The following is a 27,095-nucleotide window of genomic DNA, read 5'->3' as shown; positions in this document are numbered from 1 at the left end:
TCGATACAATCCTGTCTCAGAGGTCTACAGACAATTCCTTGGACTTCATGGCTTGGTTTGAGCTTTGTCATGCACTGTCAACTGTGGGACCTTATATAGACACGTGTGTGCCTTTCCAAATCATCTCCAATCAACTGAATTTACCACAGGTTATCAAGTTGTACAGTTGTACAATCTCAAGGATGATCAGTGGAAAAAGGATGCACCTGAGCTCAATTTTGAGTGCCAAGGCAAAGGCTGTGAATTCTTATGTACATGTGATTTTATTCGTTTTTTGTGGAATAATTTGAAGATGCCTATCCACGCTCGGGAACCATCAATCCTTACTGAACTGGAAACATTTTGCAAGGAAGACTAGTCTAAAATACCTGGGGCCGGTTGCACAAAACAGCTTAAGTTAAGATTTTCACTTCACCTTCACTACCCATCCAGATCTTCTCCACCTGCCCTTTCTCTTTCTTTAGGGCTCTGGAACTGCCAGTCTGCTGTGAACAAGGCAGACTTCATCCCGGCGTTTGCATCCCATGCTTCTCTTCATGCCCTTGCGCTGACAGAGACGTGGATCCGTCCAGAGAACACTGCAACTCCAGCTGCTCTCTCTGTCAACCACTCCTTCACTCACTCACCCCGCTCAACCGGGCAGGGGGACAGGTTTGCTTCTTTCCCCACATATTAAATACACATCCACAACCCTCTCTGTTACTACCAAATCATTTGAACACCATTATGTGATGCTAACTGACCCTATCAAAGCATGCTTAATTGTTCTTTATCGCCCAACAGGACCGCTAGCCGACTTTCTGGAGGAGCTGGACATGCACCTCAGCGTCCTCCCGGATGATGGAACCCCCCTGATAGTCCTTGGGGACTTCAACATCCACCTCCAAGGAACGCAGGCTGTCGACTTCTTGTCTCTCCTGACCTCCTTCGACCGGACGCTGCTGAGCACTCCGGCGACCCACAATGCAGGCAAACAGCTAGACCTCGTCCTGACACGTAACTGTATCACTGACTTAACCTCTGTAACCCCACTGCACATTTCTGACCACTACTTTATCCAATTCTGTCTCTCTCCCTCCAACCCCTCCTACCTCCCCTCCCCTCGTAACTTTCCGCCGCAACCTCCGCTCCCTATCCCCCTCCCATTGACGAGTTCTCGTCCCACCCCACTAACACTGCCACCGACACCCTGTTAACCACTTTAACTGCATCACTTGACTCTCTCTGTCCTCTGTCAACCAGGCCTGCACGATCTTTTCCCTCCTGCCCGTGGCTTACGGATGTTATTTGTGAAGAACGGTCCACCCTTCGAGCAGCTGAGAGGAAATGGCGCAAGTCCAAAGACGGTCTGGACCTTGATAAGTATCACTCCCTCCTTAAATCCTTCTCTTCTCACATAACTGGTGCTAAAACCCTCTACTTTCTTAACAAAATTAACTCTGCTTCAAACCCCCACAAACTTTTCTCCACCCTTCTTAACCCACCTCCCCCACCCCTCCCTCCACCCTTACAGCAGACGACTTCTCCTCCTTTGAGAAAAAAGTCACTGACATTAGCAGTCGGTTCCCTAAACCCACCTTTCGTAACCCCTCACCCTCCATCACTGACAGAACTAAACATCTAAACTCTTTCTCTCCCCTGTCCGAGGCAGAGCTCTCTGACCTCATTCTCTCTCATCGCCCCACCTCCTGTCCCCTTGATCCTGTCCCCTCCCCTCTCTTTCAAACCATCTCCCCCTCTATCATAACTTTTCTGCTCCATGTTCTAAACTCCTCTCTCACCTCTGGCACCTTCCCCTCTGCCTTCAAACAGGCCAGTTACCCCTCTACTCAAAAAACCCTCCCTTAACCCTGCCGTCCTCCAGAATTACAGACCGGTATCACTGTTACCCTTCTTCTCTAAAACAATGGAACGTGCTGTATCTAACCAACTGTCTAACTTTCTCTCTCAGAACAACCTGCTTGACCCCAACCAATCGGGCTTCAAGACCGTCCACTCCACAGAGACTGCCCTCCTTTCAGTCACCACTGCCCTCCAGTCTGCCAGAGCGGCTTCGAGGTCATCCGTCATCATTCTGCTGGACCTTTCTGCAGCGTTTGATATGGTTAACCACCAGATCCTGCTCTCCAGACTTTCTGAGATGGGCATCACTGGCACTCCAGTGGATCTCATCCTACCTGTCGGGAAGATCCTACCAGGTCTCCTGGGGAGGCAAACTGTCAGACCCTCGCCAGCTCTCCACGGGTGTCCCACAGGGCTCCGTCCTTGGACCCCTCCTCTTCTCTCTGTACACCACCTCACTTGGACCAATCATCACCTCCCATGGCTTGATCTACCACTGCTACACTGACGACACGCAGCTGTACCTGTCGTTCCCCCCGACTGATCCGGGGATCTCAGCTAGGATTTAGGCCTGCCTTGCAGACATCTCCGCCTGGATGAACGAGCACCACCTCCAGCTGAACCTCGCCAAAACAGAACTTCTCATCATACCGGCTAAACCCTCCATCTCCCACGACCTCTGCCAGGAACCTTGGGGTTACCATGGATGACGAGCTCTCCCTCACGGCCCACATTGCTGCGGTCTCCCGGTCATGTAGATTCACCCTCTACAACATCTGGATGATCAGGAGATACCTGTCTGAGTACTCCACTCAGCTGCTTGTCCAAGCACTTGTCCTCTCCAAGCTGGACTACTGCAACTCGCTGCTTGCCAGTCTCCCACCATGCGCAACCCGCCCTCTTCAGAGGATTCAGAACGCAGCAGCCCGCCTGGTCTTTAATATACCCAGACGCTCCCATGTTACCCCGCTCCTCATCTCCCTCCACTGGCTTCCCATCACGGCCTATATCAGATTCAAGACCCTGGTACTACCCTTCCAAGCGGTGAACGGGACTGCACCCGACTACATCAAGTCTCTCCTCCAGCCTTACACCCCCACCCGCCACCTACGGTCTTCTTCAGACAACCGCCTGGTGGTCCCACCTCTCAAGACCGCCCGGTTCCAACACAAGCTCTTCTCCTGCCTGGCCCCCCAGTGGTAGAATCAACTCCCCACCTCCATCAGAGACACAGACTGTCTCTCCACCTTCAAGAAAAGGCTCAAGACGCACTTGTTCCGGGAGTACAAAGGTACTTTGGAATGGTTTGCTAAACCCAATGCTAGTTTCCTCAAGGATCACAATGACTCTTGCTTAGAGACTTGTTGCTCTTGTTGGTTAGTGGCAACTGATTTAAACTGTTGTATTCGCTGCAAAATATTTTATTTTAGTTCCATCTTATTTTTATTTTTACTGCTGCTGCTTTTTCTACAGGTACACTTGCACTTAGAGATTCATGTTGTTTAAATTGTAACTCGCTTAACTACATGTTCTTATGGTTCTTCCCTTTGGCACTTATTTTTTGGTTGTTCACAATGTGTGCTTCTTGTTTTGGCTACCCGCAATGCTTTGGGGCTATCTTGTTGTTATTATCAGTGACCTATGCACTTTGTAAAGCTCTCTCTTGGAAGTTGCTTTGGATAAAAGCGTCTGCTAAATGAATAAATGTAAATGTCAAAAATTGTCTGGCACATTGATACTACAGACCAGTGGGTACCTCCACACCAAGAATGGACATCTGAGCAATGTCGGAGTGTGGGTAAGTACCTGGTCTTAAGTAGACCGCCCTGGCCGGGACTGCACCCGACTACATCAAGTCTCTCCTCCAGCCTTACACCCCCACCCGCCACCTACGATCTTCTTTTGACAACTGTCTGGTGGTCCCACCGCTCAAGAGCGCCCGGTCCCCACACAAGCTCTCCTGCCTGGTCCCCCAATGGTGGAATTGCCTCCCCACCTCCATCAGAGACACTGACTGTCTCCCCACTTTCAAGAAAAGGCTTACGACGCACTTGTTCCGGGAGTACAATGGTACTTGGGAATGATTTACGGGACCTGATGTTAGTTTCTTCCAGGATCACGATGACTCTTATTGAGAGACTTGTTGCTCTTCTTGGTTAGTTGTAACTGATTTAACTTCTTGGATTCCCTGTGAAATATATTATTGTTGCTTGCTTTCTACATTTACACTCTTGCACTTTTGAGGTTCATGTTGTTTAATTGTAACTTGTTTAACAACATGCTTGATATGCAGATTTTCTCTACATATGTGAGGTTGTCTCTTGCTGTGGTCAAGAGGTCACACAGGGAGCCTCTGACAATACACATAGATAGAGGACTGTGCTACTTTAACCTTTGGAAAGAGCAATATGCAGAAAATCGGGTTTCGAACTAAACCCATTTTTGAAAATATAAAGCTGGAGATGGCCGCGGCTGGCTACGACAGAAGTATAGAGCAACTAATAAATAAGATTGAAAAAAAAATATATATATATATATATATATAGGGATCAGAGGAAGGACCTTCGGCAAAGTGGCAGTGGTCGTCCTAGTAAGAAAAACCCATATTATTGTAATGACCAGCCTTGGTCTGGAAGCAACAGGCATGAAACGACGTTACAGAATAAATTTCGTTTATTCAAGGTAACAAAGGCTACTGTTTGGCCGTAGCCTACGCCAAATCAATTAACAGACTCGTATTACGACACACGGAACAAACGCGACCAGCTCTCTTGAAAACCCAGGCGTAAGAGAGAGCTAAAAAGCCCATCCCTTCAGCCCAACCCCCCTCCCCTGTCCCTCCACCAACCACCAGGATGCCCTGCAACTGAACATTCTGTGCATTCCTGTGATTGGCAGATAGCAGGTTGATCGGCATGTTAGACCCCGCGAACACTGAACAATGGCCACAAAACTCAACAGCCCAACGTGTCACACACATATATCTGTGCGGGTCGCTACATTATGACATCCTGGAGTCGGTATTAGGTGACAGACCGGCTTGTCAGGTGAGGGGGGCGCTGAATTCAGCCACAGCAATGCTGGAGGCATTGATGGATGACAGCGGACAAAGTTTCGCTGCCTCAGGTAGGTCTTCTCATTACGTCAAGTAATTTAATATATTTATTAACTGTGTCTCCTTTTAACATCACATTAAATCGCTTGGTAACGTTAAAGTTGTTGACGTTAGCAGCTAAAGCTAGTTGCTAAAACAGCTGATAGGTGTTATTTAGCTAACTTTCCGTAACTATGGCTACAAAGGTAAAAAGTAAATGTTTTCACGAGTTGACGTTTGTCACCACAAAAAGACTGAAGTTGATGTAAGTGTAGTTTGCAAGACTATGTTTAAGACACAATTCTCTTGATTTGGCTATTTATAGAGTTGTCTGTCACCGATGTGGAAGTGGAGGAGGGTGAGGAAACAACTTTGCCACTGCCACGGGACAGCAGCTCACCGGCACCATCTAGCTCTGTACAGCAAGCCAAAGGAGGTAAGTGTTGTGCATTAATGCAGACATCCCGACCTGCAGAGACTCATTTCAGGGGGGTGGCTCCCCCCCCCCTCGGGACGCAATCCGGACGCTGTACCCCCCTCTACCAGCGCTTACTCCCCCCCCCCCAACAGAAATGACCATTTGACAGTCTCTCGCTCGCTATAAATACAAAATCCCCGATTTCAGGGAGGTTGTATAGCATTTGCGGGGAGCCGCTATTGGAATGCGGGAGCTTCCGGTAGACTTGGGATGTCTGTTAATGGAATAATGTGTTTAGTTAACAAATTATAAGACGCGCATGTTTTGGTGAACCAAGTGAAGTCGTTACTGTAGACCTTCTGTCTGTCCACTGTCCTCTTTTGTTTTTCTAATCTGTTTTGTTTTGTTTTGTGAACAGGAAAAAGAAAGCGTGCAAACAAGGACTTAATTGTCTATATGGAGAAGGCAGACACAAGATTTTTAGATTTCAGCAGGGAGATGATGCAGAAAATGGAGGCAGATACGGGCGCTCTGCTGGGTCTTATGGGGCGCATGGTGATGGCGATGGAGTCCCAAGCCAATAAATGAAATAACTATTTATGAATTTAAAATATAATTATGTATCTACTTATTCTTGTTTTTATATTTAACTATTTATTAATAAAAATATAATTATTTATCCATTTATTCTTGTTTTTCAGTTTTAAATATGTGAATAACAACTCAAACTTGAATTGATGAGATCTGCAGCTTTTATCAGGTAAACAGAACAGAACACAGTTAAGGGAGGAGACTGTAGGGGACTCTTTGCAATTGAATTATCTATGCAGTACAAACATTTATTCTTCTCTTCTGTTGAAGTAGCTCATTATGGCTGCCCTAATGTCTGCCCCTTCCAGCTCACCATGCTCAGGCAATGCCTGACCTGGAGGCTGAATGTTGAACTGCCTGTTGTGCTCCTCTATGAAATTGTCACCATGCTCTTCACAAATATGATGAAGTACACAGCAGGTCAAGGTCATAGTCTTGCTCAGCTCCAGCTTGCAGTCATTTCTTTTGAGAAAACATCTCCATCGCCCCTTTAGTCTCCCAAAAGCCATCTCTACAACTGTGATGGCACTTTTTGACATAGTTACTAAGAGTGTCTTTTTTAAGAGACTGAGGTTGTGTTTAGACAGATGGTCAGCTAAGGAATTTGGGACTGATCAAATCAACAGTTTCTTGGGGCACTTAAGTTGGGGAGAGTGGTCAGCAAGTTAACCTCTGCTCTCCTAAGCCTTGGTCTCAGGAGATAAAGCTAGTGTCCCGGTTATCATCAACTTCATCAACGACATGGGACACTTGCCTGGGGGTTTCTATTGTCTAAAAGGTCACTGACCAGTGCTGACCAATCATGGTGACCGCTGTATTGATTGATCATTAACATCTGGTATCTGTTCATAAAAGGGAGACCTTTCCTCATTGTCTTTATCACTCTTACGAACGATCTGTGTGGATAGCACCTCCTTCGTTGAGACTGATCAGCAAAGCTTTGTTTAATCATATGTAATTGTATAATCTAAATAAATTGTATTAAAACTATATCCCTTGACTATTCAGATCTACACAGTGCCACTCGATTTCTTCCATAACAACAACTGAGCGCGCACTGCTCAGTCTGTAGTTGTACGTGTGTTGCTCTGCTGACAGTCTGCCAGTGTAGGAGAAGGGCTTCATAAGCCAGTTCTGCATGGGGTAAGTGTCAGAAATATTAATCTATCAAGCATTGCACAGTCAGTCGGTGAACACGTTTAAGAAAGTTTATTGCTTGCGGCCGGCCCACAAGGAGACAAAAACATCACACGCCATTGTGCTACAAGTTTGTCCCCTAGCATGTTGTGCTAGCTAGCTATTTAAGCAGAACCGCTCTTTACAGTCATTGGTTAAGACAAAGGCATGCAAATGTTCCATTGCTCTTCTTCATTGGCTCCTTGCATAGACCTGGTGCGCGTGAGTGCGTGCGTGTTTACAACATCAACCCTGATTGAAACACAACAACAACAGGATCTCCTGATGTCGTAAAAGCTCCTTCACAAAAGGTGTCAACAAATGGTCACCAGACCTAGAGTCTCCATCTATAGTCTTTGTCACACAGCATCTCATTAAAACCAACAAACCCCCAACATCTTCTAGTCTTCAGCCCCAAGATAAGGGTCTTGAATGTTTACTCACAGCTCAGATTTGGGGTTAGGCCTTTCTTTGCACCCAAGTAATACTGAACACAGAATCATTCTTATACAGGATAAATATGTTACATCTTCAATTTTCCAACAGTAAGCCGGGTCACCAATTAAATAGTGTCCAACGTTAATGCCAGAGATGGCCATTTTGTTCTTTCCCAGTAATTCCCCATCATTTAGTAGCTCCCATAGATGGGACTGCCTTAGCACTCGAGCATCATGCACACTCCCTGCATTGCCCACACACACATCCCAAAACAGGCCTTTCCCATCCACAACTCCTTGTAAGACGATCGAGTGCCACCTTTCCTGTTAAAGTATTCCCGGGGATACTCCTCAGGTGCAATTATAGGGATGTGGCTTCCGTCTATTGCGCCAACACACTGTGGTATTCTCCAGCGGTTATGGAAGAATGTGGCCATTTCAATGAGCTTTGCAGCATCTGGAGTAGCAATTTGTCGAGGAAGCAGGACATTTATGACAGCATCGCAGAAATCCTCAACACAGTTGAACACTGTGCTTATACCAACACCAAAAAGTGATGGACCTATATTCGCTGCTGGTGGCCAGCTTCCAGAGAGCAATTGCTACACATTTTCTCAGAAGAACAGCGAGACGGCAATTTGTATTCACTCTGCCCATGAGATGTCTGACCTGATCGAAAATGTATTTAAAAGAGTCCCGGGACATTCAAAAGTTTTGAACAAACTGTGCAGGGGTGAAATCCGGCACAACTGTGTCCCACCAATAGCGTGATTGGGGGTATGTCCACACAACATGTGACCTCCGCCTTGCCCTCAGCCATAATATGATCTGTAAAGGTAAAATCATGTATGTTTTGGTTTGTTTACAGGTATAGTCCGTATGAGCTGCTACGTTTAGCTATAATACTAACAGCCAAAACGTTCAAGTTAATTAGCCTACCATTCTTCTTGAACGTAACCTCTCTTCATAGCGACCACAAATAGCTGTAAATGCACGTCTATGAAGTGCAGTATACGTTTGTATAGCCAATATAAACATTACTGGTAGGTATTCCTCCATTTTTGTTACAATGACTTCAACGTTTGATTACTTGCTGTGCGTGACAATGTTGTCATGAGTTGTTACAATGATTTCATGCTGCGTTGCTAGGACAACGGAGGCGTATGACGTAGTAGCCCTACTCTGGCTCTCAGTCGGTGGAAAATTGAGCTGGTTCTTAGATTAGAACCAGCACCGAACCGCATAAGCACCAGCCCAGAACCAGCACCGGCCCAGCTTTGGTGGAAAAGGGGTATAAGTCTGTACTCCCATATATAATTTCCACAACTCCGGCAAAGAAATGGGGAGCTTAAAGAAAGAAAACGTTAATCTTAGTCTTTTATTTTATATTAACCTTAACATCCGGATGATACCCGGAGGGTGTCTAATATTAATGTCCTGGTCCTCTATCTTAAAAAAGGTAAAGGAAAAGAATGGATGAAATGAATGTTAAAGGTGACATGACATGAAAACTTCATTTTATGAGGTTATTTAACATTAATATGAGTTCCCCTAGCCTGCCTTTGGTCCCCCAGTGGCTAGAATTTTCGATAAGTGTAAACCAAGCCCTGCGTGTTCTTCTCCGCCTTTGACAAAATGAAGGCTCAATTGCGCTGTTTGAAAATCTCCCCCTAGTGACGTAGATAGGGGGAAGGTTACCTCCCCTCTCTCTGCTTTGCCCGACCAGATCATCTGGCCCGCCCATGAGAAACTGAGCTACCACCGTGCAAGGGCGAGTGCGATATCGGTTTTTCCTGGAGAGACATCATGGCGAGCAAACAAACGAAGCATAACAGTTGCTCAGTGCTTGGATATACAAATGCAAGCACACATCTTTTTTTTTTGTTCCTTCATCCGAGCCTCTGCACAACACGTATCTTAAATGTATTTTCGCTGGAAATGCGCTGACACAACTTCCCAAAGTGTTGTATGTCTGCGCCAAACATTTCCTCAACTTGAGCCAACTCAAAGCTGGCCTTGCTGAAATTAAATTCTGGATCATTACTAAACCTCCTTGGTCAAGCCACAAACCTTAGACAAGTAAGTTAACGAACGCTATATCATTTTGTTGCTTTACTGTATATGGTTACCTAGCTTGCTACCTATAGAATGTGGCTTTAACATTAGCTCTGCAGCTAACAGCTGAGTTACTGTTGCTAACGTAAAGATAAATGGCATCAAGTGTGTGTGTGAATACAAACGCTGTAACGCGAGTGTTGTACACTTCTTTGTTATTTGGATAACCATTCTGCTGTTGGTGTTATGGCTCGCGATATCCGCCTTTCTCCACATTGAAATGACTGAGTGTGCACCTCCGCAAACCAGGGTGATCAGATGAGAATGGCTAAATTCGAGGCATTTTACAGCAACGGGGGCAACGAGCCATTGCGATACATCCTGTAAACATGAGTGCATGTTGCCGCCCCTCTCCTCCTCATTAGCATTTAAAGCTACAGACACAGAAACAGCACGTTCTGAGGAAAGCTGATTGTGGGACTACTTGTAGTGGCTATAATTCTGCACCATGGCTGAATTTCGGGAAAGAGACTTCAGATACAGTATTAGGGGACAACTAAGGCCTATATAAAAGCATCCAAAAACAGCATGTCATGTCACCTTTAAAGGAAAAAATGGAAGAACAAAAGGAATTTTGATGGTGTGTCCAGACCATTCTCTCTCAGATGGAAACACACTGATGATGTAAGCAGATGGCTACTTTGGTGTGTGTGTGTGTGTGTATGTTTGTAAAGTTTAACACAGGGACACAGGGGAGACAACCAAGCCAAACATGGTAGGGTGTGGACTCGTTTATACCCAGCTGGTACCAGAACAATTATATCACCAGGCCGGAGAACACTGGTCGTATATCGCCTCTAGGAGGCCAAAAAAACAGTACCAGCATAAGTAGATCAATGCATAAAAACAAAAAAATGAAGAGTAGTGTCGAACATACGTACCATAGATCTTCTGTATACCCTGCAGATCGTCATGTGGCAGTTTGAAGTTCTCTGTATCCATGTACTGGTAGAAGGGTGCCATGATGGCCGTGGGGTCGTTGGAATGTTCCAGACCCAGTGCGTGACCTAGCTCGTGTACTGCCACCAAGAACAGGTCGTTGCCTGATGGAGAGAGAAAGGCAAAAATAGATAAAGAGAAGGACAGATCTGAATGAAAAAATCTATATGTTAAATGCAAACAAAGGCAATGTTAGGGGGTAATCTAGTCAAGGTTGTCTGATGTCAAGGCAAAACATGTATGTAAATGTATCTATTTTAGAAAGTGTGTTTGTGTGTGTCTGTGTACAGTATGTGTGTATATGTGTCTATAATCCACTCATGATCAGGCGCGGATTCATGCACAGGCTTGCCCCCTGTGTAGGGGGCCCCGGATTGGCCTCATTGTTTTTAAACATTTTAAATGTACTTCAGCAGGAACAAAATAAAGACCCTAATTGGCCCATAAGAAACTTTTTCTTTTTTAATAAGAAAGTGATTGGGTAAATGTGACTTGGGTCACATCTGTCCAATTAGCTGCTGCTGGTCAAATCATGTCAATCATATTCATTACTCACTGCTATTGCTAGATGGCATAGTGGCATAAATGACCAAAAGTATTAAAGTGGAGCACAAAAACGCAAAATACAAAGGTTAAAAGAACAACGTGACCAAGATATCCTGAAACAATTCCCAAAATTGAATGGATACTTCAAGGCTGCTGAATCTTCATCCAGTTGAAGACAAGATCCACAGCAGGAGGACTGCCAGCTAGCATCGGCCATTGGTAATATTTCAGCGAATTTGGGAGAGTTAGTGGTATTGGTACTAGTGTGTGGTATTAGTACTTTTAAGGATCTGAATACTTCTTCCACCACTGATGTTGTGATTTTGCCTCAGTAAAACATGGTGTTCTGCACTGACGCAGATGCTGTAGCCTACCTTCTGGTTAATAAAGCTAAAAGCAATGACCATCTTGCAGTTGAACTGTAAATGCAGGGTATTCTGTTGCTTTGCTGTTCATAGTTACATTCCGTTCATAGTGTGTTCTTTGCTAAAGCTAGCTAGCTTCCGTTTTGCAAAAATAACTCACCCCTGTGGAAGTGTCGGAAATATTTAGAACTCACGCCTTAGGGCTGATTCTAGCACTGTAGGAATGTAAAGAAAACACTGTAGAGTTGGCTGTCTCATGTATGTCAGTTCACCTTATTTGCATGTGGACAATTTCTAGTAAAGCACAATATTTAAGAGGGGGGGGGCTCACACAAAGAGCAGCCTAGGGGCCCTGACCACCTTAATCCGCCCCTGAATGTATGTTTTGATCTTAATTTTAGGAAATGGCAAAAACAGCTGCTGAGAGACAAAGCGCCTTCCGTAAAAGAAGAACAGATGACCAGATACTCAAAGAAAGAGAGAGATAGGAAGAAAGCTCAGAGATTGAGAAAAAAAATACTCAAACTAAGGAGGCACAGAAGGTACGGGAACAGGCAAGGGAGTGGCAGACACAGCGATGTCTCAGTCTTAAAGCCTCAAACACCATGCAGTCCATCACCCGCCTTTAAATCCAGGCAATCTTTGGGGAAAGCACTTGCACATTTGTTGAAGGGTCTTCCTACAAGTCCCAGAAAGAAAAGTGCTGTGGTCAACAGATTGGCAATTAAAATGGATTTTTATTGCTATAAAAAATCTGCACTATCAGATGAGGTAACTTCTACCATAAACCAATTCTACAGCAGAGACGACATCTCCAAACAGGCACCCGGTAAAAAGGATGCTGTCATCATTAGGAAGGGAAGGCTAAAAAGTAAAGTCCACACGCGCCACACGACCATGTCCTTAATGAAGGTCTATCAGTTATTTAAGGAAGAGTACCCTGAGGCCATAGTGTGGAAATCTAAATTTCAGAGCTGTGCCCTCCATACGTGCTCTCAAGAACAGACACTCCACAAAATGTTTGCCTCTGCAAATACCATGAGGACTCTGCAACCGACGCACGCACACCCCACAACTATATTATTATCTTTCTGGATCAGTGTCCCACATGTTCTGGTGGGGGACAAAAAAAATAACATAAGGTAAAAAAATAGCGCAGCAATACCATGAGGCCTTTCACATTTTACCATGAGGCCTTTCACATTTGTTTGAAACCTTTGCAACGGTTAAAATTCCAACATGTACTCCAATGTGGATTGTTACATTCTAATAGACATTAATTATGTTTGGTAAATACCCTGTAGGAAATGTTCTTGCTTCAAACATGGACAAAGCTTTGTGTTTTGTTAGCTGTTGCTGAATTAACATTGATTGAGATGACTGTATTGTAAAGTCATAAAAGATTATAGTGCTCAGTTGCTGTCGACATGTTTATGTAATTAAACTTGATTGATCAATAAAAAAAGAGGATGTGTATACTACCAAGAGCTTATGTCTGATACACGTGTATTAGTTTATTGAACAAAAAGTGGTGATCTTTAGAACTATGTTAGCAAAGCGAAGTTAAGATAAGAGTGCATATAACTCCCTTGAAGTTTGAGAGCTTTTTTTTTTTTTTTGTCATTTATAGAGATAAGGTGCAGGGCAACTTACTGAAAACATGCCTTGATTCGTGGACTCCCTGACAAGGTCTCTATTAAACTGGGGGGTGATGGTTGACTTTGATGGTTTGAGCATTACTTTAAGATTTCACACATTAGACACCACGATGCAGCACATTTAAAACAGAGAGAACAGCCTGCTTGGTTCAGGGCTCACAGTATGGCCCATATGGTCTAGCACTAGCATACTATCAGGGACAGGCCCCATACCCACAAGGAAGAAGGAAAGGCCCATGAAGGGGCAGATGGAGAGAGAGGGGGGAGGTTTTCAGGGTGATACTTTGTGGTTTGGTTGCCAACAGTATGGGTCTTAGTTTTGTGTCCAGCTGAGGGGCAACTAAGAACTGAAGCACCCCTTCCCCCCAGTCAAATCGAATGGGACAATCCAGTGTGGAAACAATCATTAAATTGATGGTATTTATTCGGATAATGCAAATTTTGGGGGCAACTCCTATTATCCTGATATATATGGCAGTGAATAAACCGAATCATTGGCCGAAAGCATGTCATATCCCAGTACGATACGTGGCGCTGTTTTCATTACAACTAGTTTTGATACAGCCCTTTCCGCTTGACCTCTTCACCTCTACCAACAACAACATCACCATTTCGAGAAAGACGGCGAACGGAGAGCAAGGTGAAGCTACGTCCCTCTACATTTCGTGCATGATGACAATAGGAGTACGGTGCGAATGCAAACGGCGCTATTGGCTCGCGTTGTTTGTTTCTGCCGGGCCGGCTCCCGGCAGCGTCAACTTATCGTCTTTTTCGACTTCCAGGTCACGACCTGGGAGGGAGGGGGGGCGGCGGGATCTCAAGCATGTGCAAAGACACAGATTTAAGTTCATAGTCCCATTCACCGTTTACAAGCATGCAATGTCCAAATTATCAACCGACTCGGATCGAGTTATCTCAGGGTGTCGATCGGATGGTAGTCGGACCGCAATTATTCGAACAAAGGTGTTTACAAGAAACCGATAATTCTATTTCAGTCCAAATAAGCCAGTAATTCGAATCCATGTAAATGCAGTGACTGGGATCATTATGTACTTTCTTGGAATCCACAAAATTGGTCGTTGGACTGTTGCAGATGCATGAGACAGGATTATAACAAGGATTACATACCAGATATGATGCACCTAAAGAACTTTCACTGTACCATGAACTGTGTGTGACCCTGACTCCACAGATTTTGAGAGGGGCTTTGAATGGGAGGAGTACTTTTATGGACGACACCCTGGGTCAACACTCCTTTTGAACAGAGACTTGGGGGCCCATGGTAAGACAAATGTCTGCACCATCACACCTAGCTCCCTTTAACTAACAGTGGGAACTACCACAGCTGTGGTACTTTTTGAGAGGAATGTTGAGATAACAGCAGAGAGCCATGTTGTAACCACTGAACCCAGACAGGTTGTGCTCAGAATCTGAATTCAGAATCTTAATTTGTTTTTATTGCCATATAAGTTTTCACAAACACAAAATTTACTGTGGCAGGAAGGTGCATACAATAAACATATACGGATCTTAATTTTTTTGAATTGTAAATAAAATAGTTGAATGTGTAAATAAAATACAAAAGTCTAATACTAAGGGGCTAAACTAACTAAACTAAAGAGTTCTAAACAGTACTGTTAGATATAAAATTGATATACATATAAAAAGTTACAAGATATAAAATATAGCTGCAATGAGGTGGCCAAGCAGGTCAAATGTCCAAGAACACATTTTAGACATCCTCAGAAGAGGGTTCCGAGCAGTGTTGGGTAAGTTTCTTCAAAAAAGTAATTTATGACTAATTACTTAATCAATATTGTATTTAAATTACTTTTGTAATTACTCTGTCTGAAAAGTAATTTAATGACTCAATAAGTAATGTAATGCATTACTTCTTACAATCCCTATAAACCTTGACTGGATAGACAACAGAAAGGAAAGTCTTTCAATAATTAAATACAAGGAACAGTTAAGCCTTTTACCTTTTTAAAACAAAGCCTAGTAATACTTAACATTTTAGTAACACGTGTAACATTCTTTCATCTTTAGTTACCAAACAATATGTGCATAACACAAAAGCTTAACTTTAAGTTAAACATTACATCACAGGATTCTACAGTACGCAGCATTAGCATCTCTTCCTGCAATCTAGTTTGCAATAATTTTTGTAAGCTCACCTTCAAACACTTTCTGCACTGGCGATGTAAAATTTTTGCCTGCTTAACAGGTGTTGGTGAGGTGTTATCTGTCGATGCCAAAGTATATTCCTAGTCTGTGCAAACTTTCCTGGCTTTTTAAAACCCTTTCTGATTCTAATGAACATGGATCACTCAAAACTGTTCGTCGACGCTGCCTTGTGAGGTGCTTCAGTAGGTTACTTGTGCTATAGCCGCAGCCACGTATCGTTTTATCTCCCCAGGACATAGCTTGCACTTGACATTACTGTTCTTGTTAACCTGTGACAAAAAGGTAAAGTACTTGGAATATTTCCATTTGGTAAAACAGCTAGAGCTACTTGCTTCCATCAAGTCCAAAATCTTCCACTTTAAACCGCGAGAGCCTGTGCTTAAATGCAGCAAAAACTCGCGTCTCCCGTGACACAGCACTTACAGCTAACAATTTTGAAGAAGCAGCGTTCAGTTTTACCCTAAAACAATACATTTAGATTGTATTTTTTGTACATTTAGAATTCAATATTGATTTATACAGAACTGTTTGACTAATTTATAGTAGGTATGTAATGCATACATTACAAGTAACAAGGGGTGGGCGATATGGCCGAAATCTTCTATCACGGTATGAGTAATTTTATATCACGGTTACAGTATATATCACGGTATAGTAATTGTTCTGAAGAATAATCATACCGTACTTCATCATCGCACTCGATTATTTATAACAAACAAAAAAAACTGCCTCACATGAGACAACACTTGAGTTAAAAACAAAAGACTCAGAAACAGTTACGAGTACGAGCGTTACGATTGGCTGATGCGCAGTCATGCCATCCACGTGGTGACCTACTCACAGCTCAATGCGGATCTTTAATGACCTCCGACGAAAATTTCAAAATGAGCGAAAGCGATCAGTCTGAGTTTTACTATTCATATAACTTGGGTTTCGGCGTATCACACTCGTTAAAGCTCGATCGATACGTTAAAGCCTCAGTTTGATATTTCCCGGCATGACCTCACTCTCATTTAGTAAGTAGTTAGCCTTCACTAGTCATCCTAGATCAAGAATGCTAGCAACGCCACCAGCACGAGACATAACTTGAACAAATCGAATTGGTTACCTGCAGAATGGGTCCTCAAATATATAATTAATTAGCATTGGCATGAATGTGGTCCGCTTAGACAAAATACACTCCACATCGAAAATTCCGTCAGACCAACGCAAATGTGCTTCAAGGTCAAACAAAAATAGCAAATTAAATAAAAGTTCAACTACAATTCTAAATATCGCAAGAAAGCGATTTATATGATGGCTCATATACAATACAACAACCAGACATTTAATTGACACGTGTAATGCAAAAATATAGTATAAGAGTATACCGCGGTTGAAACGGTACAGCCAAATCTGTCCCGATAGAGACATTTCTACCGTCGCACGGTATATACCGTCATACCGCCCAGCCCTACAAGTAACTGTAATTAAAATGAACAGTAATCCCTTCCTTTACTTTTTCAGCGGATAAGTAATTTAATTACAGTAACGCGTTACTTGGTAAGGCGTTACACCCAACACTGGTTCCGAGTGTATGCAGCAAGTTTGTAGCCTGGCTTCCAGCCAAACTTAACCCCGCCCACAACAACAATTTGGTCGGGAAGTTGGGTCTGGAGGGCTCATATTGGGGACAAACTATAAAAAACCAGGAGCCGGGCGGACCAATGATATTGCCAGGGCGGGCTTTATACGATAATAGACAGAGGATGAACAACAGTAACGTAATCAACAACGTCACGAAAGAGCGCTTGGGTTGAATTCGTTTTCAACAAACAACATAATACGTTGCTATGATTGGTTGTAGGTCTATCCAATTGAGCAAAGAGGCATTTGTTTTACGAGTTTGGTTGAAACATGCCCCATAGTCACAGCCTAACGGAGAGTTATCAGACTCATATTCTGACTAGAATTATGAGTATGACAACGTCAGGCTAGCAAGTTTGGTGTGAATACATCAAAGATTTGCGGAGATTTTGCGGGCAAACGGTTTAGAAAATAAAAACACCAAGTGAAAACTTTTGTGAGGCTTGGTCTGAAGATAATATCTGCCAAATATGGTGATGATTGGACAACATTTGTAGGAGGAGTAGAGAAAAAATGTTTTTCAAAGAATTCAAAATGGCGGCCGCATCAATTCGGCTACTATCACAAATTATTGAGTCACACACGGGATGTCCCAAGATTACATGACACAAAGGAATCACTCAATAAAGGAAATAAAATCAATAGTTATTGGCCAAAACACATTTTTGCTTCCTGCGGCCACACCCAGTGATCACATGACACAAATTGTGTAGATATACTCAAACGAGGGTTTCGAGTCATCGTAGCAAGTTTGGTGTTGATATCTCAATGATTTGCTGAGATATGACTTCACTTCCTGTTTGGCTGCTTTTCTGCTGAATTTGATTGGCTGTACCGGACAAACGGTTGTGAGGATCAAAATTCGAATCAATCGATCTTGTGAGGCTTGGTCTGAGGATCATCTCTGGTCATTTTGAAGAAGATTTGACAAAAATTGTAGGAGGAATAGGCTTTCAAAGGTTTTTGATAAAACCGGAAATAGCGGAAAATCTATGTAACCGGAAATTGACGCCATAGTGTGCATTGAACTCGGCTTGATCCAGGGAATCCAATGGTACCTCGTTTTTGAAAATCGATCATACGGTTCAGAGGTTGCGTGTGTAAACACAAGTCCAACTTTGACTCGTTGGTGGCGCTAGAGTGCCAAAGTATGGGACATGAAACTTTGTGAGTTGGACCAGGGGACTGTCCCTAATGAGTGTGCCAAATTTCGCAACTTTCGACCAAGCGCTTCTAGGGCCTGCCATAGACACCCAGTCTTAAGAATAATAATAATAAATATAGCTGCAAGCAGCAATGGAGGGGCCAAGCAGTCCAGAGCAGGACATGGCCTCCATAGCACTTGCGCAACAATTAAGTCACAACAACTTGTTGCACTCATGCAACACACCAAGTTTGGTTGAAATATCTGTTGGCATTCAAGAGTACTGAGTGTTCAAATGTTTTTTTTTCTGGTATAAAACCACAGGCCTCCTCTGCTCCTCGTGGGAACGAGGGAACCGAAGTTTGGTGATGATCAGACACATTTTTGCTGAGTTATGCTCTCACGTGTCTTTGGCGGCTTTGCCGCCGCCTTTGATCAGCTCTACCGAACAAACGGTTTTGAAAATGGAAAATCCATCCGACATCTTTGTGAAGCTTCGTCTGAAGATAATCTGTGCCAAATTTAGTAAACATTGGACAAAATTTGGGGCGTGCAAAAGGTTTTTACACTTTTCCATTAAATCCTAAATGGCGGCCGCGTCAATTCGGTTGTTATGAAATATTATCGATGGTCAAACTCGATATCTCACAAGACATCAACAGACAAATAAATTACTTTATTAAGGTAAACACTTCAACAGTTATTAGCCAAAACACGTTTATGCTTCCGGCCACGCCCCCTTTCAGTCACATGACACCATTTTTGGAGGACATCCTTAGAATAAAGTTCCGAGAAGGCGTACCAACTTTGGTGTCACTGCCTCAAAGAACTGCTGAGATATGACTTCATTTCCTGTTTGGTGGCTTTCCGGATGAATTTGATTGGCTCTACCATAACTTTTGTGCGGCTCAGTCTGAAGATCATCTCTGGTAATTTTTAAGAAGATTTGACAAGAACTGTAGGAGGAGTAGGCTTTCAAAGGTTTTTGATAAAACCGGAAACTCTATATAACCGGAAATTAACGCCATGGTGTCCATTGAACTTGGCTTGATCCAGGGAATCCAACGTTATCTCATTTTTGAAAATGGGTCATACGGTTCAAAAGTTGCGTGTGTAAACACAAGTCCAACTTTGACCCGTTGGTGGCGCTAGAGTGACCGAGTATGGGACATGAAACTTTGTGAATTGGACCAGGGGACTGTCCCCAATGTGTGCCAAATTTCAAAACTTTCGACCATGCGCTTATGGGGGCTGCCATAGACACCCAGTCCTAAGAATAATAATAATAATAATACTAACAATAACAATAGGTGCCTCGCAGCTTTGCTGCTTGGCCCCTAATAATAATAATAATACTAACAATAACAATAGGTGCTTCGCTGCTTGGCCCCTATAATAATACTAACAATAACAATAACAATAGGTTTCTTCCTTACGGAGGAATCCTAATAATACTAACAATAACAATGGGCGCCTCGCAGCTTCGCTGCTTGGCCCCTAATAGTAATAATAATACTAACAATAACAATAGGTGCTTCGCTGCTTGGCCCCTAATAATAATACTAACAATAACAATAGGTTTCCTCCTGACGGAGGAATCCTAATGATACTAACAATAACAATGGGCGCCTCGCAGCTTCGCTGCTTGGCCCCTAATAGTAATAATAAAACTAACAATAACGATAGGTTTCCTCCTTACGGAGGAATCCTAATAATAATACTAACAATAACAATAGGTTTCCTCCTGATGGAGGAATCCTAATAATACTAACAATAGCAATAGGGTTCCTCCTGACGGAGGAATCCTAATAATACTACCAATTACAATAGGTGCCTCGCAGCTTCGCTGCTTGGCCCCTAACAATAGGTTTCCTCCTTACGGAGGAATCCTAATCACAATAGGTTTCCTCCTTACGGAAGAATCCTAAATATAGCTGCAAGCAGCAATGTGGTGGCCAAATAGGTCAGATGACCCAGAAGAAACTTTCGACATCTAGTGACTGCGGTGTACCTGGCTTCCTTTGCAGTGGCTCACATTCTCGCTAAACAGAGAATCAGAGACATGACAAGCTTGTCAGCTTTGGCTGGATTCGAACCTCTGACGTTGACGTTTCCAGGACACCAATTTATGCTAGTGAGCTATTCTCAGTGCTGGAAATCACAGATTTCAGTTACTGGGTAAAACTATTAGCAGTTTTTCCTGTGGCAAGCGTGGTCAGATTTGGCCAAAGTTTAAACAGCTGTAATTCAATTCTATTTTGACATGTCACAGTGATTGTGGCCTGAAGACAATCTGTGCCAAATTAGGTGATTTTTTGATATTCACCAAAACGTTTTGTTCATTCATTCAGAATGGCGGCCACATCAATTCAGCTGGTATCACTATTTAACATGTGTCAGACACGGGATTTCCCCCTAGCGGTTAAATGACACAACCTTTTGTGGACCTCTTTGGAACAGGGTCCCGAACATCTGTACCAAGTTTGATGTCAATTCAGCAAATATTTCCTGAGATATGATCTCACTTCCTGTTTTGGCGGCTTCATCAGCTTTACCGGAAAACAGTTTTTGAAAATCAAAAACCATGTGAAAACGTTTGTGAGGCTTGATCTGAAGATAAATGGTGACAATGTTTTGCTGATTGCAGCGCCACCTAGACGTGAAATGGAATGACCTATTTTGGACCTCTTTAGAACAGTGTCCCTACTCCCTATGCCAAATTTGGTGTCAATGCAGTAAAGAGGTGCTGAGATATGACCTCAATTCTTTTATGGTGGTTTGGTTGACGACTTTGGGTGTGCTTGCTTGCTTCAATTGCAGGTGGTCCGTTTTCCCTTCTAGTGATATTTTTATATTTCAATCAAGCATTTAGCCTACTCATATTTAGTACTCATATTGCATAATTCATTAAGAACAGCCTTTGAAACAAGCTACTGTAAAAACGTTGTCATTCAAAAGCAGTTTGCTCGAGGCAAGCTAGCTGCCGTTGCTATCCACACCACTGATTGTTTGAATGTGCAGGAAATTACAACGTTTCTTTTGTAAGGGATATAGACCCGACAGGGCAAACAGCACGAAGCGGAGGGGTTTTGTTTTCGCCCTGAAGGGGCTTATTTCCCCGATAATGACCGGCGTCCTATAAATTATCCCGCTTATTACACGGCTACTTTCCAACAAAAATAACTTAACACAGTGTCTTTTTACAATTTATTTGTTACCATTCGTATTGTTGATCAGCAGAGAAATAGTTTGCCAAAGACGTTGAACTTCATAGACTTTGAACATTATTTAGGCTTCAAATCAGCTGACGTCGCTAAGCAACAAAGTTACCGGACTATTTGCGGAGTGCTACGAAATACGTGAATCCGGGGCAAAAAGGCCACTTCCCTTGACAGCGATCAAATATGCATAGCAACTGTCAAATATGAGAAAATTGTTCACCGCAGAACGTTGGGAAGCCCTATTCAAGTGAATGGAGCATTCTACAACATTAAGAACAGCCGTGTAATAACACATAATAGGGACTTTAAGCAGCGACGGTTGAGGGACTGCTACGGCGTCTGCGAAACATTCCAACGGGTTGCCGTAGTAGTGGTAATCGACTATCACTAAGCAACATTGTAACAGTCAACGGCTACTTCTGAAGCTAACTGAAATCATTTTTCTGTATTCGTCCACCTGAGCCGACGTTAAATAGAAGTTATTTTGAAACTAAAACTACTAAAAGTTCATTTGAAAGTGTAAACATGTCTCTTAAAATGGCCCGAGAGCACATGTTATTTGCGTTAGATGACAATTTAATAACGGATGAGGAGTTTACATTACTCTATGACGAGAACAGGTCCAGCAATTTAGATTTGCCTTACAATGAATATACACCCTTTAATCTGGTTGAAATGAAGGACGATGAATGCCTTGCGGAGTTCCGGGTGAGAAAAACGGACCAGGAATGAACCAACGGGTGCTGTACAATGGCCACAAAAGAGTACACAGCTTAAAATTCCAGGCAGTGGCCATCCCAGATGGCTTAATTGCCAATCTACATGGTCCAGTAGGTGAGTTATACATAATTAGGACTTATGTGACAACGTGTTACAGAAAAAAAAAATCACATTTAGGTCTAGGCCTACTCCTAATGCTGAGTTTGATGTAATACATGTATACCTATTTTGTATTGCAGAGGGAAGGAAACATGATTCTGGGCTTTTAGCAGACTCCGGTTTGCTACCTGTACTAGAACAGCATGCAGTGTCCCCTGCCGGCCATCCAATGTGCCTATATGGAGATCCTGCATATCCACTGCGTGTCCACCTCCAGGCCCCATTTAGAAATGTAAATCTCACTCCCCAGATGATGGCATTCAACAAATGCATGAGTGAAGTGAGAGTGTCTGTAGAGTGGATGTTTGGAGACATCGCAAATTATTTTAAGTTCATGGACTTCAAGAAAAATTAAAAAATTGGGTTGAGTAGCGTAGGTAAACTGTACATTGTATCTGCTTTGATACGAAATGCACTCACTTGCCTGTATGGTAATCAAACCTCCAAATTTGTTAAATTGGATCCTCCACACATTCAGGACTATTTTGCATGAGTTATTCACTCTCTAGCGAGTGCATAGGTTACCTTAGGATATAATGTATAATGTATATAGTATGTAATGATAAGATAGTAGTACAAAATGTTATAGTAGCAAGACAGTATAAAAAATATATGTCACCTTAATAAAAAAAATAGCAATGTCCAATCATGTGTGTATTATACTTTGTTTTATTATTAAACACCGGCCATCTCAAAATTATTTGTTTCTATTATTATTTATTTAATCTAGCAGCATTTATTTAATCTCCAGTCCAGTTTCACTGCAAGAGAAAACAAAAACAAGATTTGTAAGACACCAGCCAAAGTTTTCACAAGTAGAATTTACATAAAGTTTAATAGCATTGCTTTCATTAGAAGCACAGCTGACAGACACAACATATCTAGTGCTTTAGACATTACCTCTTCGATCATTTAGATAATTTTTCAATTACAGCAAGCAATGCTTGCCCTTGCTGCTGCTGCTGCTGCAAGAGCATGGCCTGGGTAGCCTGCATTTGGGCCTGCTGTTGCTGCATCATCTGCATCATGTCTACCATCTGCTGCTGCGACTGTTGTGCCCTCCTAGCTTGCTCCTCCATCTCTTGCTTTTTTAATTCTAGCTCTTTCTCTCTCAGCTCCCTATCAAATGCACTTCTCTCCCTCAAAAAAGCAATGGTGTCATTTCCACTTCTCCTATGCCTGCGGAACTCCTCTCCATCCTCACTCAGCCTCCTTTTAGTTTGGCCTATCCTCTCCATGGCCCTCTTCCTAGCCTCCTCTGCTTTGGCCCTGTCTGCATCTATCTTGCCTCTGTGGTCATTCAATCCTCTTGTTTCATCCGCTGCCTTCTCCTTCTCCGTTATCTCCTCAATTAATATGTCTAATTCTGTCATTACCATTGATGTTCCAGAACTCCTCTCATCTTTGCTAATCTTTCTCTTATATTTGTCCTGGCAGAGGGCAAACCTCTCCCTCACAGACCTTTGAGTAACCTTAAACATAAGGTCCAGGGAACAATTAAGATTGTCTGCTATTGTAGACCAGGCCTTGCCTTTGTCCACACTCCCCTTCTTGAAAGTGAAGGGCTCCGAAACTAGAATTTCTCTAGAGAGAATGATGTCGTGCCTCTCTGTCCACTCCATGGGGGCACTAGATACATTTGGGCAACTAGTTAGCCAAGCTTCAACATATGACCAACTACATCGTTTTGGATATAAAATAGGCTATAGTAAATATACCTGTCTTGTTAAATAATTATAATCAAAACTGTTGAGAATAGCCTATTTGTTAGCTACAATATTAGCCAGGATAACTAACGTTAACGTTACTTACTGTCTTCTAGCATCTTCTTGGGTGCTGGTAACGGATGACATGTCTATGAACAAACATGAAAATCAGTCAAATTAGCGGGTACCTTTAACAAATATACTAATAATCCATGAAGCTGCTAACGGTAGAATCAAATAAAAACGAAATGACAGTGTAAAATACGATAAAAACGTATAATTACCTGCTTGAAATCTAACGTATTACTGAGTACGTCAAATCAGTCGCTCTCCAGTAGTAGACAGTTGGGCTACAACGGCCGGAAATGTTGAGATAGAATTTCGCGTGCGCAAACTGTCACTCGAACGCCGTAGCCGTCCCTTCAGCCGTCGCTGCTTAAAGTCCCTAATTAAGTTTAGCCATAGCTGTGGCATTGAATACAGTACTGTAGCCTACTACTACACACCAGTGGGCGAGCTGAGTCTGAGCTGGGTTTCTTCGCAATCGCCATATCTTTAAAACACTGCTGTCCATTTAGACATAGAATTGACCCTGGTACGAAATTAAGAAAATACTCACCAGACGCAGATCGAGTCAATGGAGGCTGACGGTCTCTCACGTAGCAATAGGGAGGACAATAGAACGCGTCATTTTTGGCCAAAGCTAACCAACTGTCAAATACTGTGGAACGCCGGTAGAAGACGCATTGAATCGAATGCTAAGTTAGCCTGAATGTAGCTAAGAACGCCACTGAGAAATCTGGCACCGGAATTTTAAGGTCCACGTCCTTTTCTTAGCTCTATAACTAGCGACTACTAGCGAGATATTAAAAACAAACATGCCAGTTAACATGTAGACACTTACCCCTTAATGCTATCAAATGTTGGTTGCAATGCACATTGAGAAAGTATATGAAAATAATGTTTATAGTTTTTGCTGCTTTGGCTACCTTTCATAGAAGGTCGGCACCACCGGGAGACATATCTTAAATGAAAGAGTAGGTTGTTTTCTTCAAAATAAGGTATATTTAGTCAATTTTAAAACATATACATTTTGAGAAAAATCAAGTTGAAGACATGTTGATGAAAATCCCATAGGAATGCATTGAAATCTGAACGTTCTATTGAGAAAAATGTTGGTTTTTCCCTTGTAACTTTTTCCCGCATGTCGGCACCATCCTGACACTTCCTGGAAAGCAAGGTTACGTATAAAGACGTCATCAGTCAAATTTTAAAGAAAATCGAAAGACATACATTTTATGTTTTGGCTCCCTGAATGAGTCTTTCAGAAACCTGTGACGTCAGACGTTTTGAGCCTCTGTAACTCCCGCGCTTGATTCATGCTAGCCTGCTTCCAATGCTCAATCAACTGATTCACATCATACAATGTGCTACTAGCCTTATTATATATACCCGTATGTGGATGCAAGTATCGGTCATGGTTACTGGTTTAAAACATATATATTTTAGACACTTTACATGTATATTTACAGTATGCAGATCAAAAAACAAACGTTGGTAATATAAAACCCACTCTCTTGGTGACTTTTTAAATACATGTTTCTACCGAAATGATTCATGGTTGTGATATGCAAATGCTGTTGTCACGTAGCACAAATCGGAACCAATCATTACCTTTTTTTGTCTGTCAGGAAATGCAAAACTATTTTAAAAAAAGCGCGAATATTCTTTCTTTCTGGCAATCAATGGAAAATAAATTCTATGGCAGATAAAAAAAACAAGAACTACTGAAATTGCATTCATAGGTGAGGGGGAGCAACACATAGCCACTTGCAAAAGTTTAGGTATCATTTTGTGGTAAATTACCATTAGAAACCTTAACAAATGGGATCATGATCGACATTATCACGCGTAGCGTAACCTAGTATTTCAAATGCCAGTGCACCTTGTAACGTTTAATATAATTACAAATAACTTTAAACTCCACGAACATTACTTTGATGATAAAATATGGAACAGAGTACATACTGCTGTAAGTAAACTGATGAAACGATTCAATCATTTAGTCAGAGTTAGTGATAAAGAATCGTGTCTCGGTGTGGTGTTTGAGCTACTGCACATAGATCACCTTGAAGTTGGATGTAAAGGGAATTTGCAAGTGTTCGAGCAGGTAAATGCAGAGCTCAAAACAGAGAGAGAATTTAAATGACCAAACACTGTAGGCCTACTGGCAGGGCCGCCCATGGAAATGGCTGGGCCCCTGAAAAGGTTCAGTGAATGGGCCCCCCTAATAGGTCTTTAGGCTACTTATTAACGCATGTACGTGTGCTCTCTCTCTCTCTACATAAAACATATGTTAACTGAGAGAGACCTACTCAGTGATGGGAGCTACATTATAGAAAAACAAATACATCTTTATACATAAAACTTAAACATAAAGTTTAATAAATATAACTGAGAGGCCTTAACAACTTGTGTGGCGCCGGGCCAGACACACACACACATAAAAATAACAATTTGACACACCGAGATCTGCTACACTCACACCACATTTTCTAGTATAAAATGCAATTTACCTGTCTTCATCTTTGCCTATTATACAGCTATCTTCCTTGTCTTTCTGGATGCAGTCTTTTATAATGTATTTGAAGTCAACTTGTTTAGCCATTTCACACGCAATGGCAAGTATTGTGATTCAGCCTCTCCTGGCTCATTGTGGAGCACAAGTAATTTTTATGATTTTGAGTTTACTTAAGGACCTTTCTCCTCCTGCCACAGTTAAGTGGTTATGGTAAAGTGCAGAATATCCTCAGAGCAATGAGCAATGCAGAACATGCACTTTCTCAGTGTCAGCTTTGCTCTAACTAGCTTCCTCTTGGCTAGCATCGTGGCTACTGCTGCTCGTCTCTGCCATAGATATATCGATGGTCTCTGCAGCCTGGCTGGGAGCATCTTTCGAAGTTGACTGGAAAGCAAGCAACAACAACCATTGTCTAGCATTGTCACCGGCTAACTTGGTCTAGCGTTATGTTGTGTAGTCTGTCCTGTACCCTGACTCTGTTTAATAATCAACACTTGGTCAACCCTGCGTTCGCACCACTCGTTACAAAGGGTGAGGTCTTCACCAGTTAAGCCAACAATACAATGTTTA

The 27,095-nt window shown here is 42.6% G+C and overlaps 2 protein-coding genes across 5 annotated transcripts in view; both read right to left on the bottom strand.

The window, feature by feature from the left end:
- The window catches only part of mmp16a (matrix metallopeptidase 16a (membrane-inserted)), a 203,394-nt gene that overhangs the window by 79,115 nt on the left and 97,184 nt on the right, over positions 1–27,095 (bottom strand). For all 3 annotated transcript variants that reach the window (XM_084702673.1, XM_084702674.1, XM_084702675.1), the window contains one exon: positions 10,555–10,716. In XM_084702673.1, the coding sequence (XP_084558799.1) occupies positions 10,555–10,716 (162 nt within the window). The remainder of the gene's footprint in view (positions 1–10,554; positions 10,717–27,095) is intronic.
- LOC146276189 (uncharacterized) lies at positions 22,735–24,551 on the bottom strand. 2 transcript variants are annotated; one of them, XR_014766271.1, is made up of 3 exons: positions 24,229–24,520; positions 24,051–24,093; positions 22,735–22,999 (listed from the first exon to the last, which is right to left on the bottom strand). XR_014766271.1 is itself a non-coding variant. In XM_084702676.1 (3 exons), the coding sequence occupies exons 2-3, from the start codon at positions 24,089–24,091 to the stop codon at positions 23,147–23,149; spliced, it is 762 nt and encodes a 253-aa protein (XP_084558802.1). In that variant the 5' UTR covers positions 24,092–24,093; positions 24,229–24,551; the 3' UTR covers positions 23,008–23,146. The 2 variants fall into 2 exon arrangements, 1 of the variants encoding a protein (XP_084558802.1); XM_084702676.1 differs by lacking the exon at positions 22,735–22,999 and adding an exon at positions 23,008–23,867 and having other exon boundaries at positions 24,229–24,551.

The sequence above is a fragment of the Hypomesus nipponensis genome, chromosome 8, assembly GCF_054491055.1.
Source record: "Hypomesus nipponensis isolate SF chromosome 8, ASM5449105v1, whole genome shotgun sequence".
Classification (NCBI taxonomy): domain Eukaryota; kingdom Metazoa; phylum Chordata; class Actinopteri; order Osmeriformes; family Osmeridae; genus Hypomesus; species Hypomesus nipponensis.
Note: the sequence above shows the minus strand (reverse complement) of the source record. Positions and strands in the feature narration are given on the sequence as shown.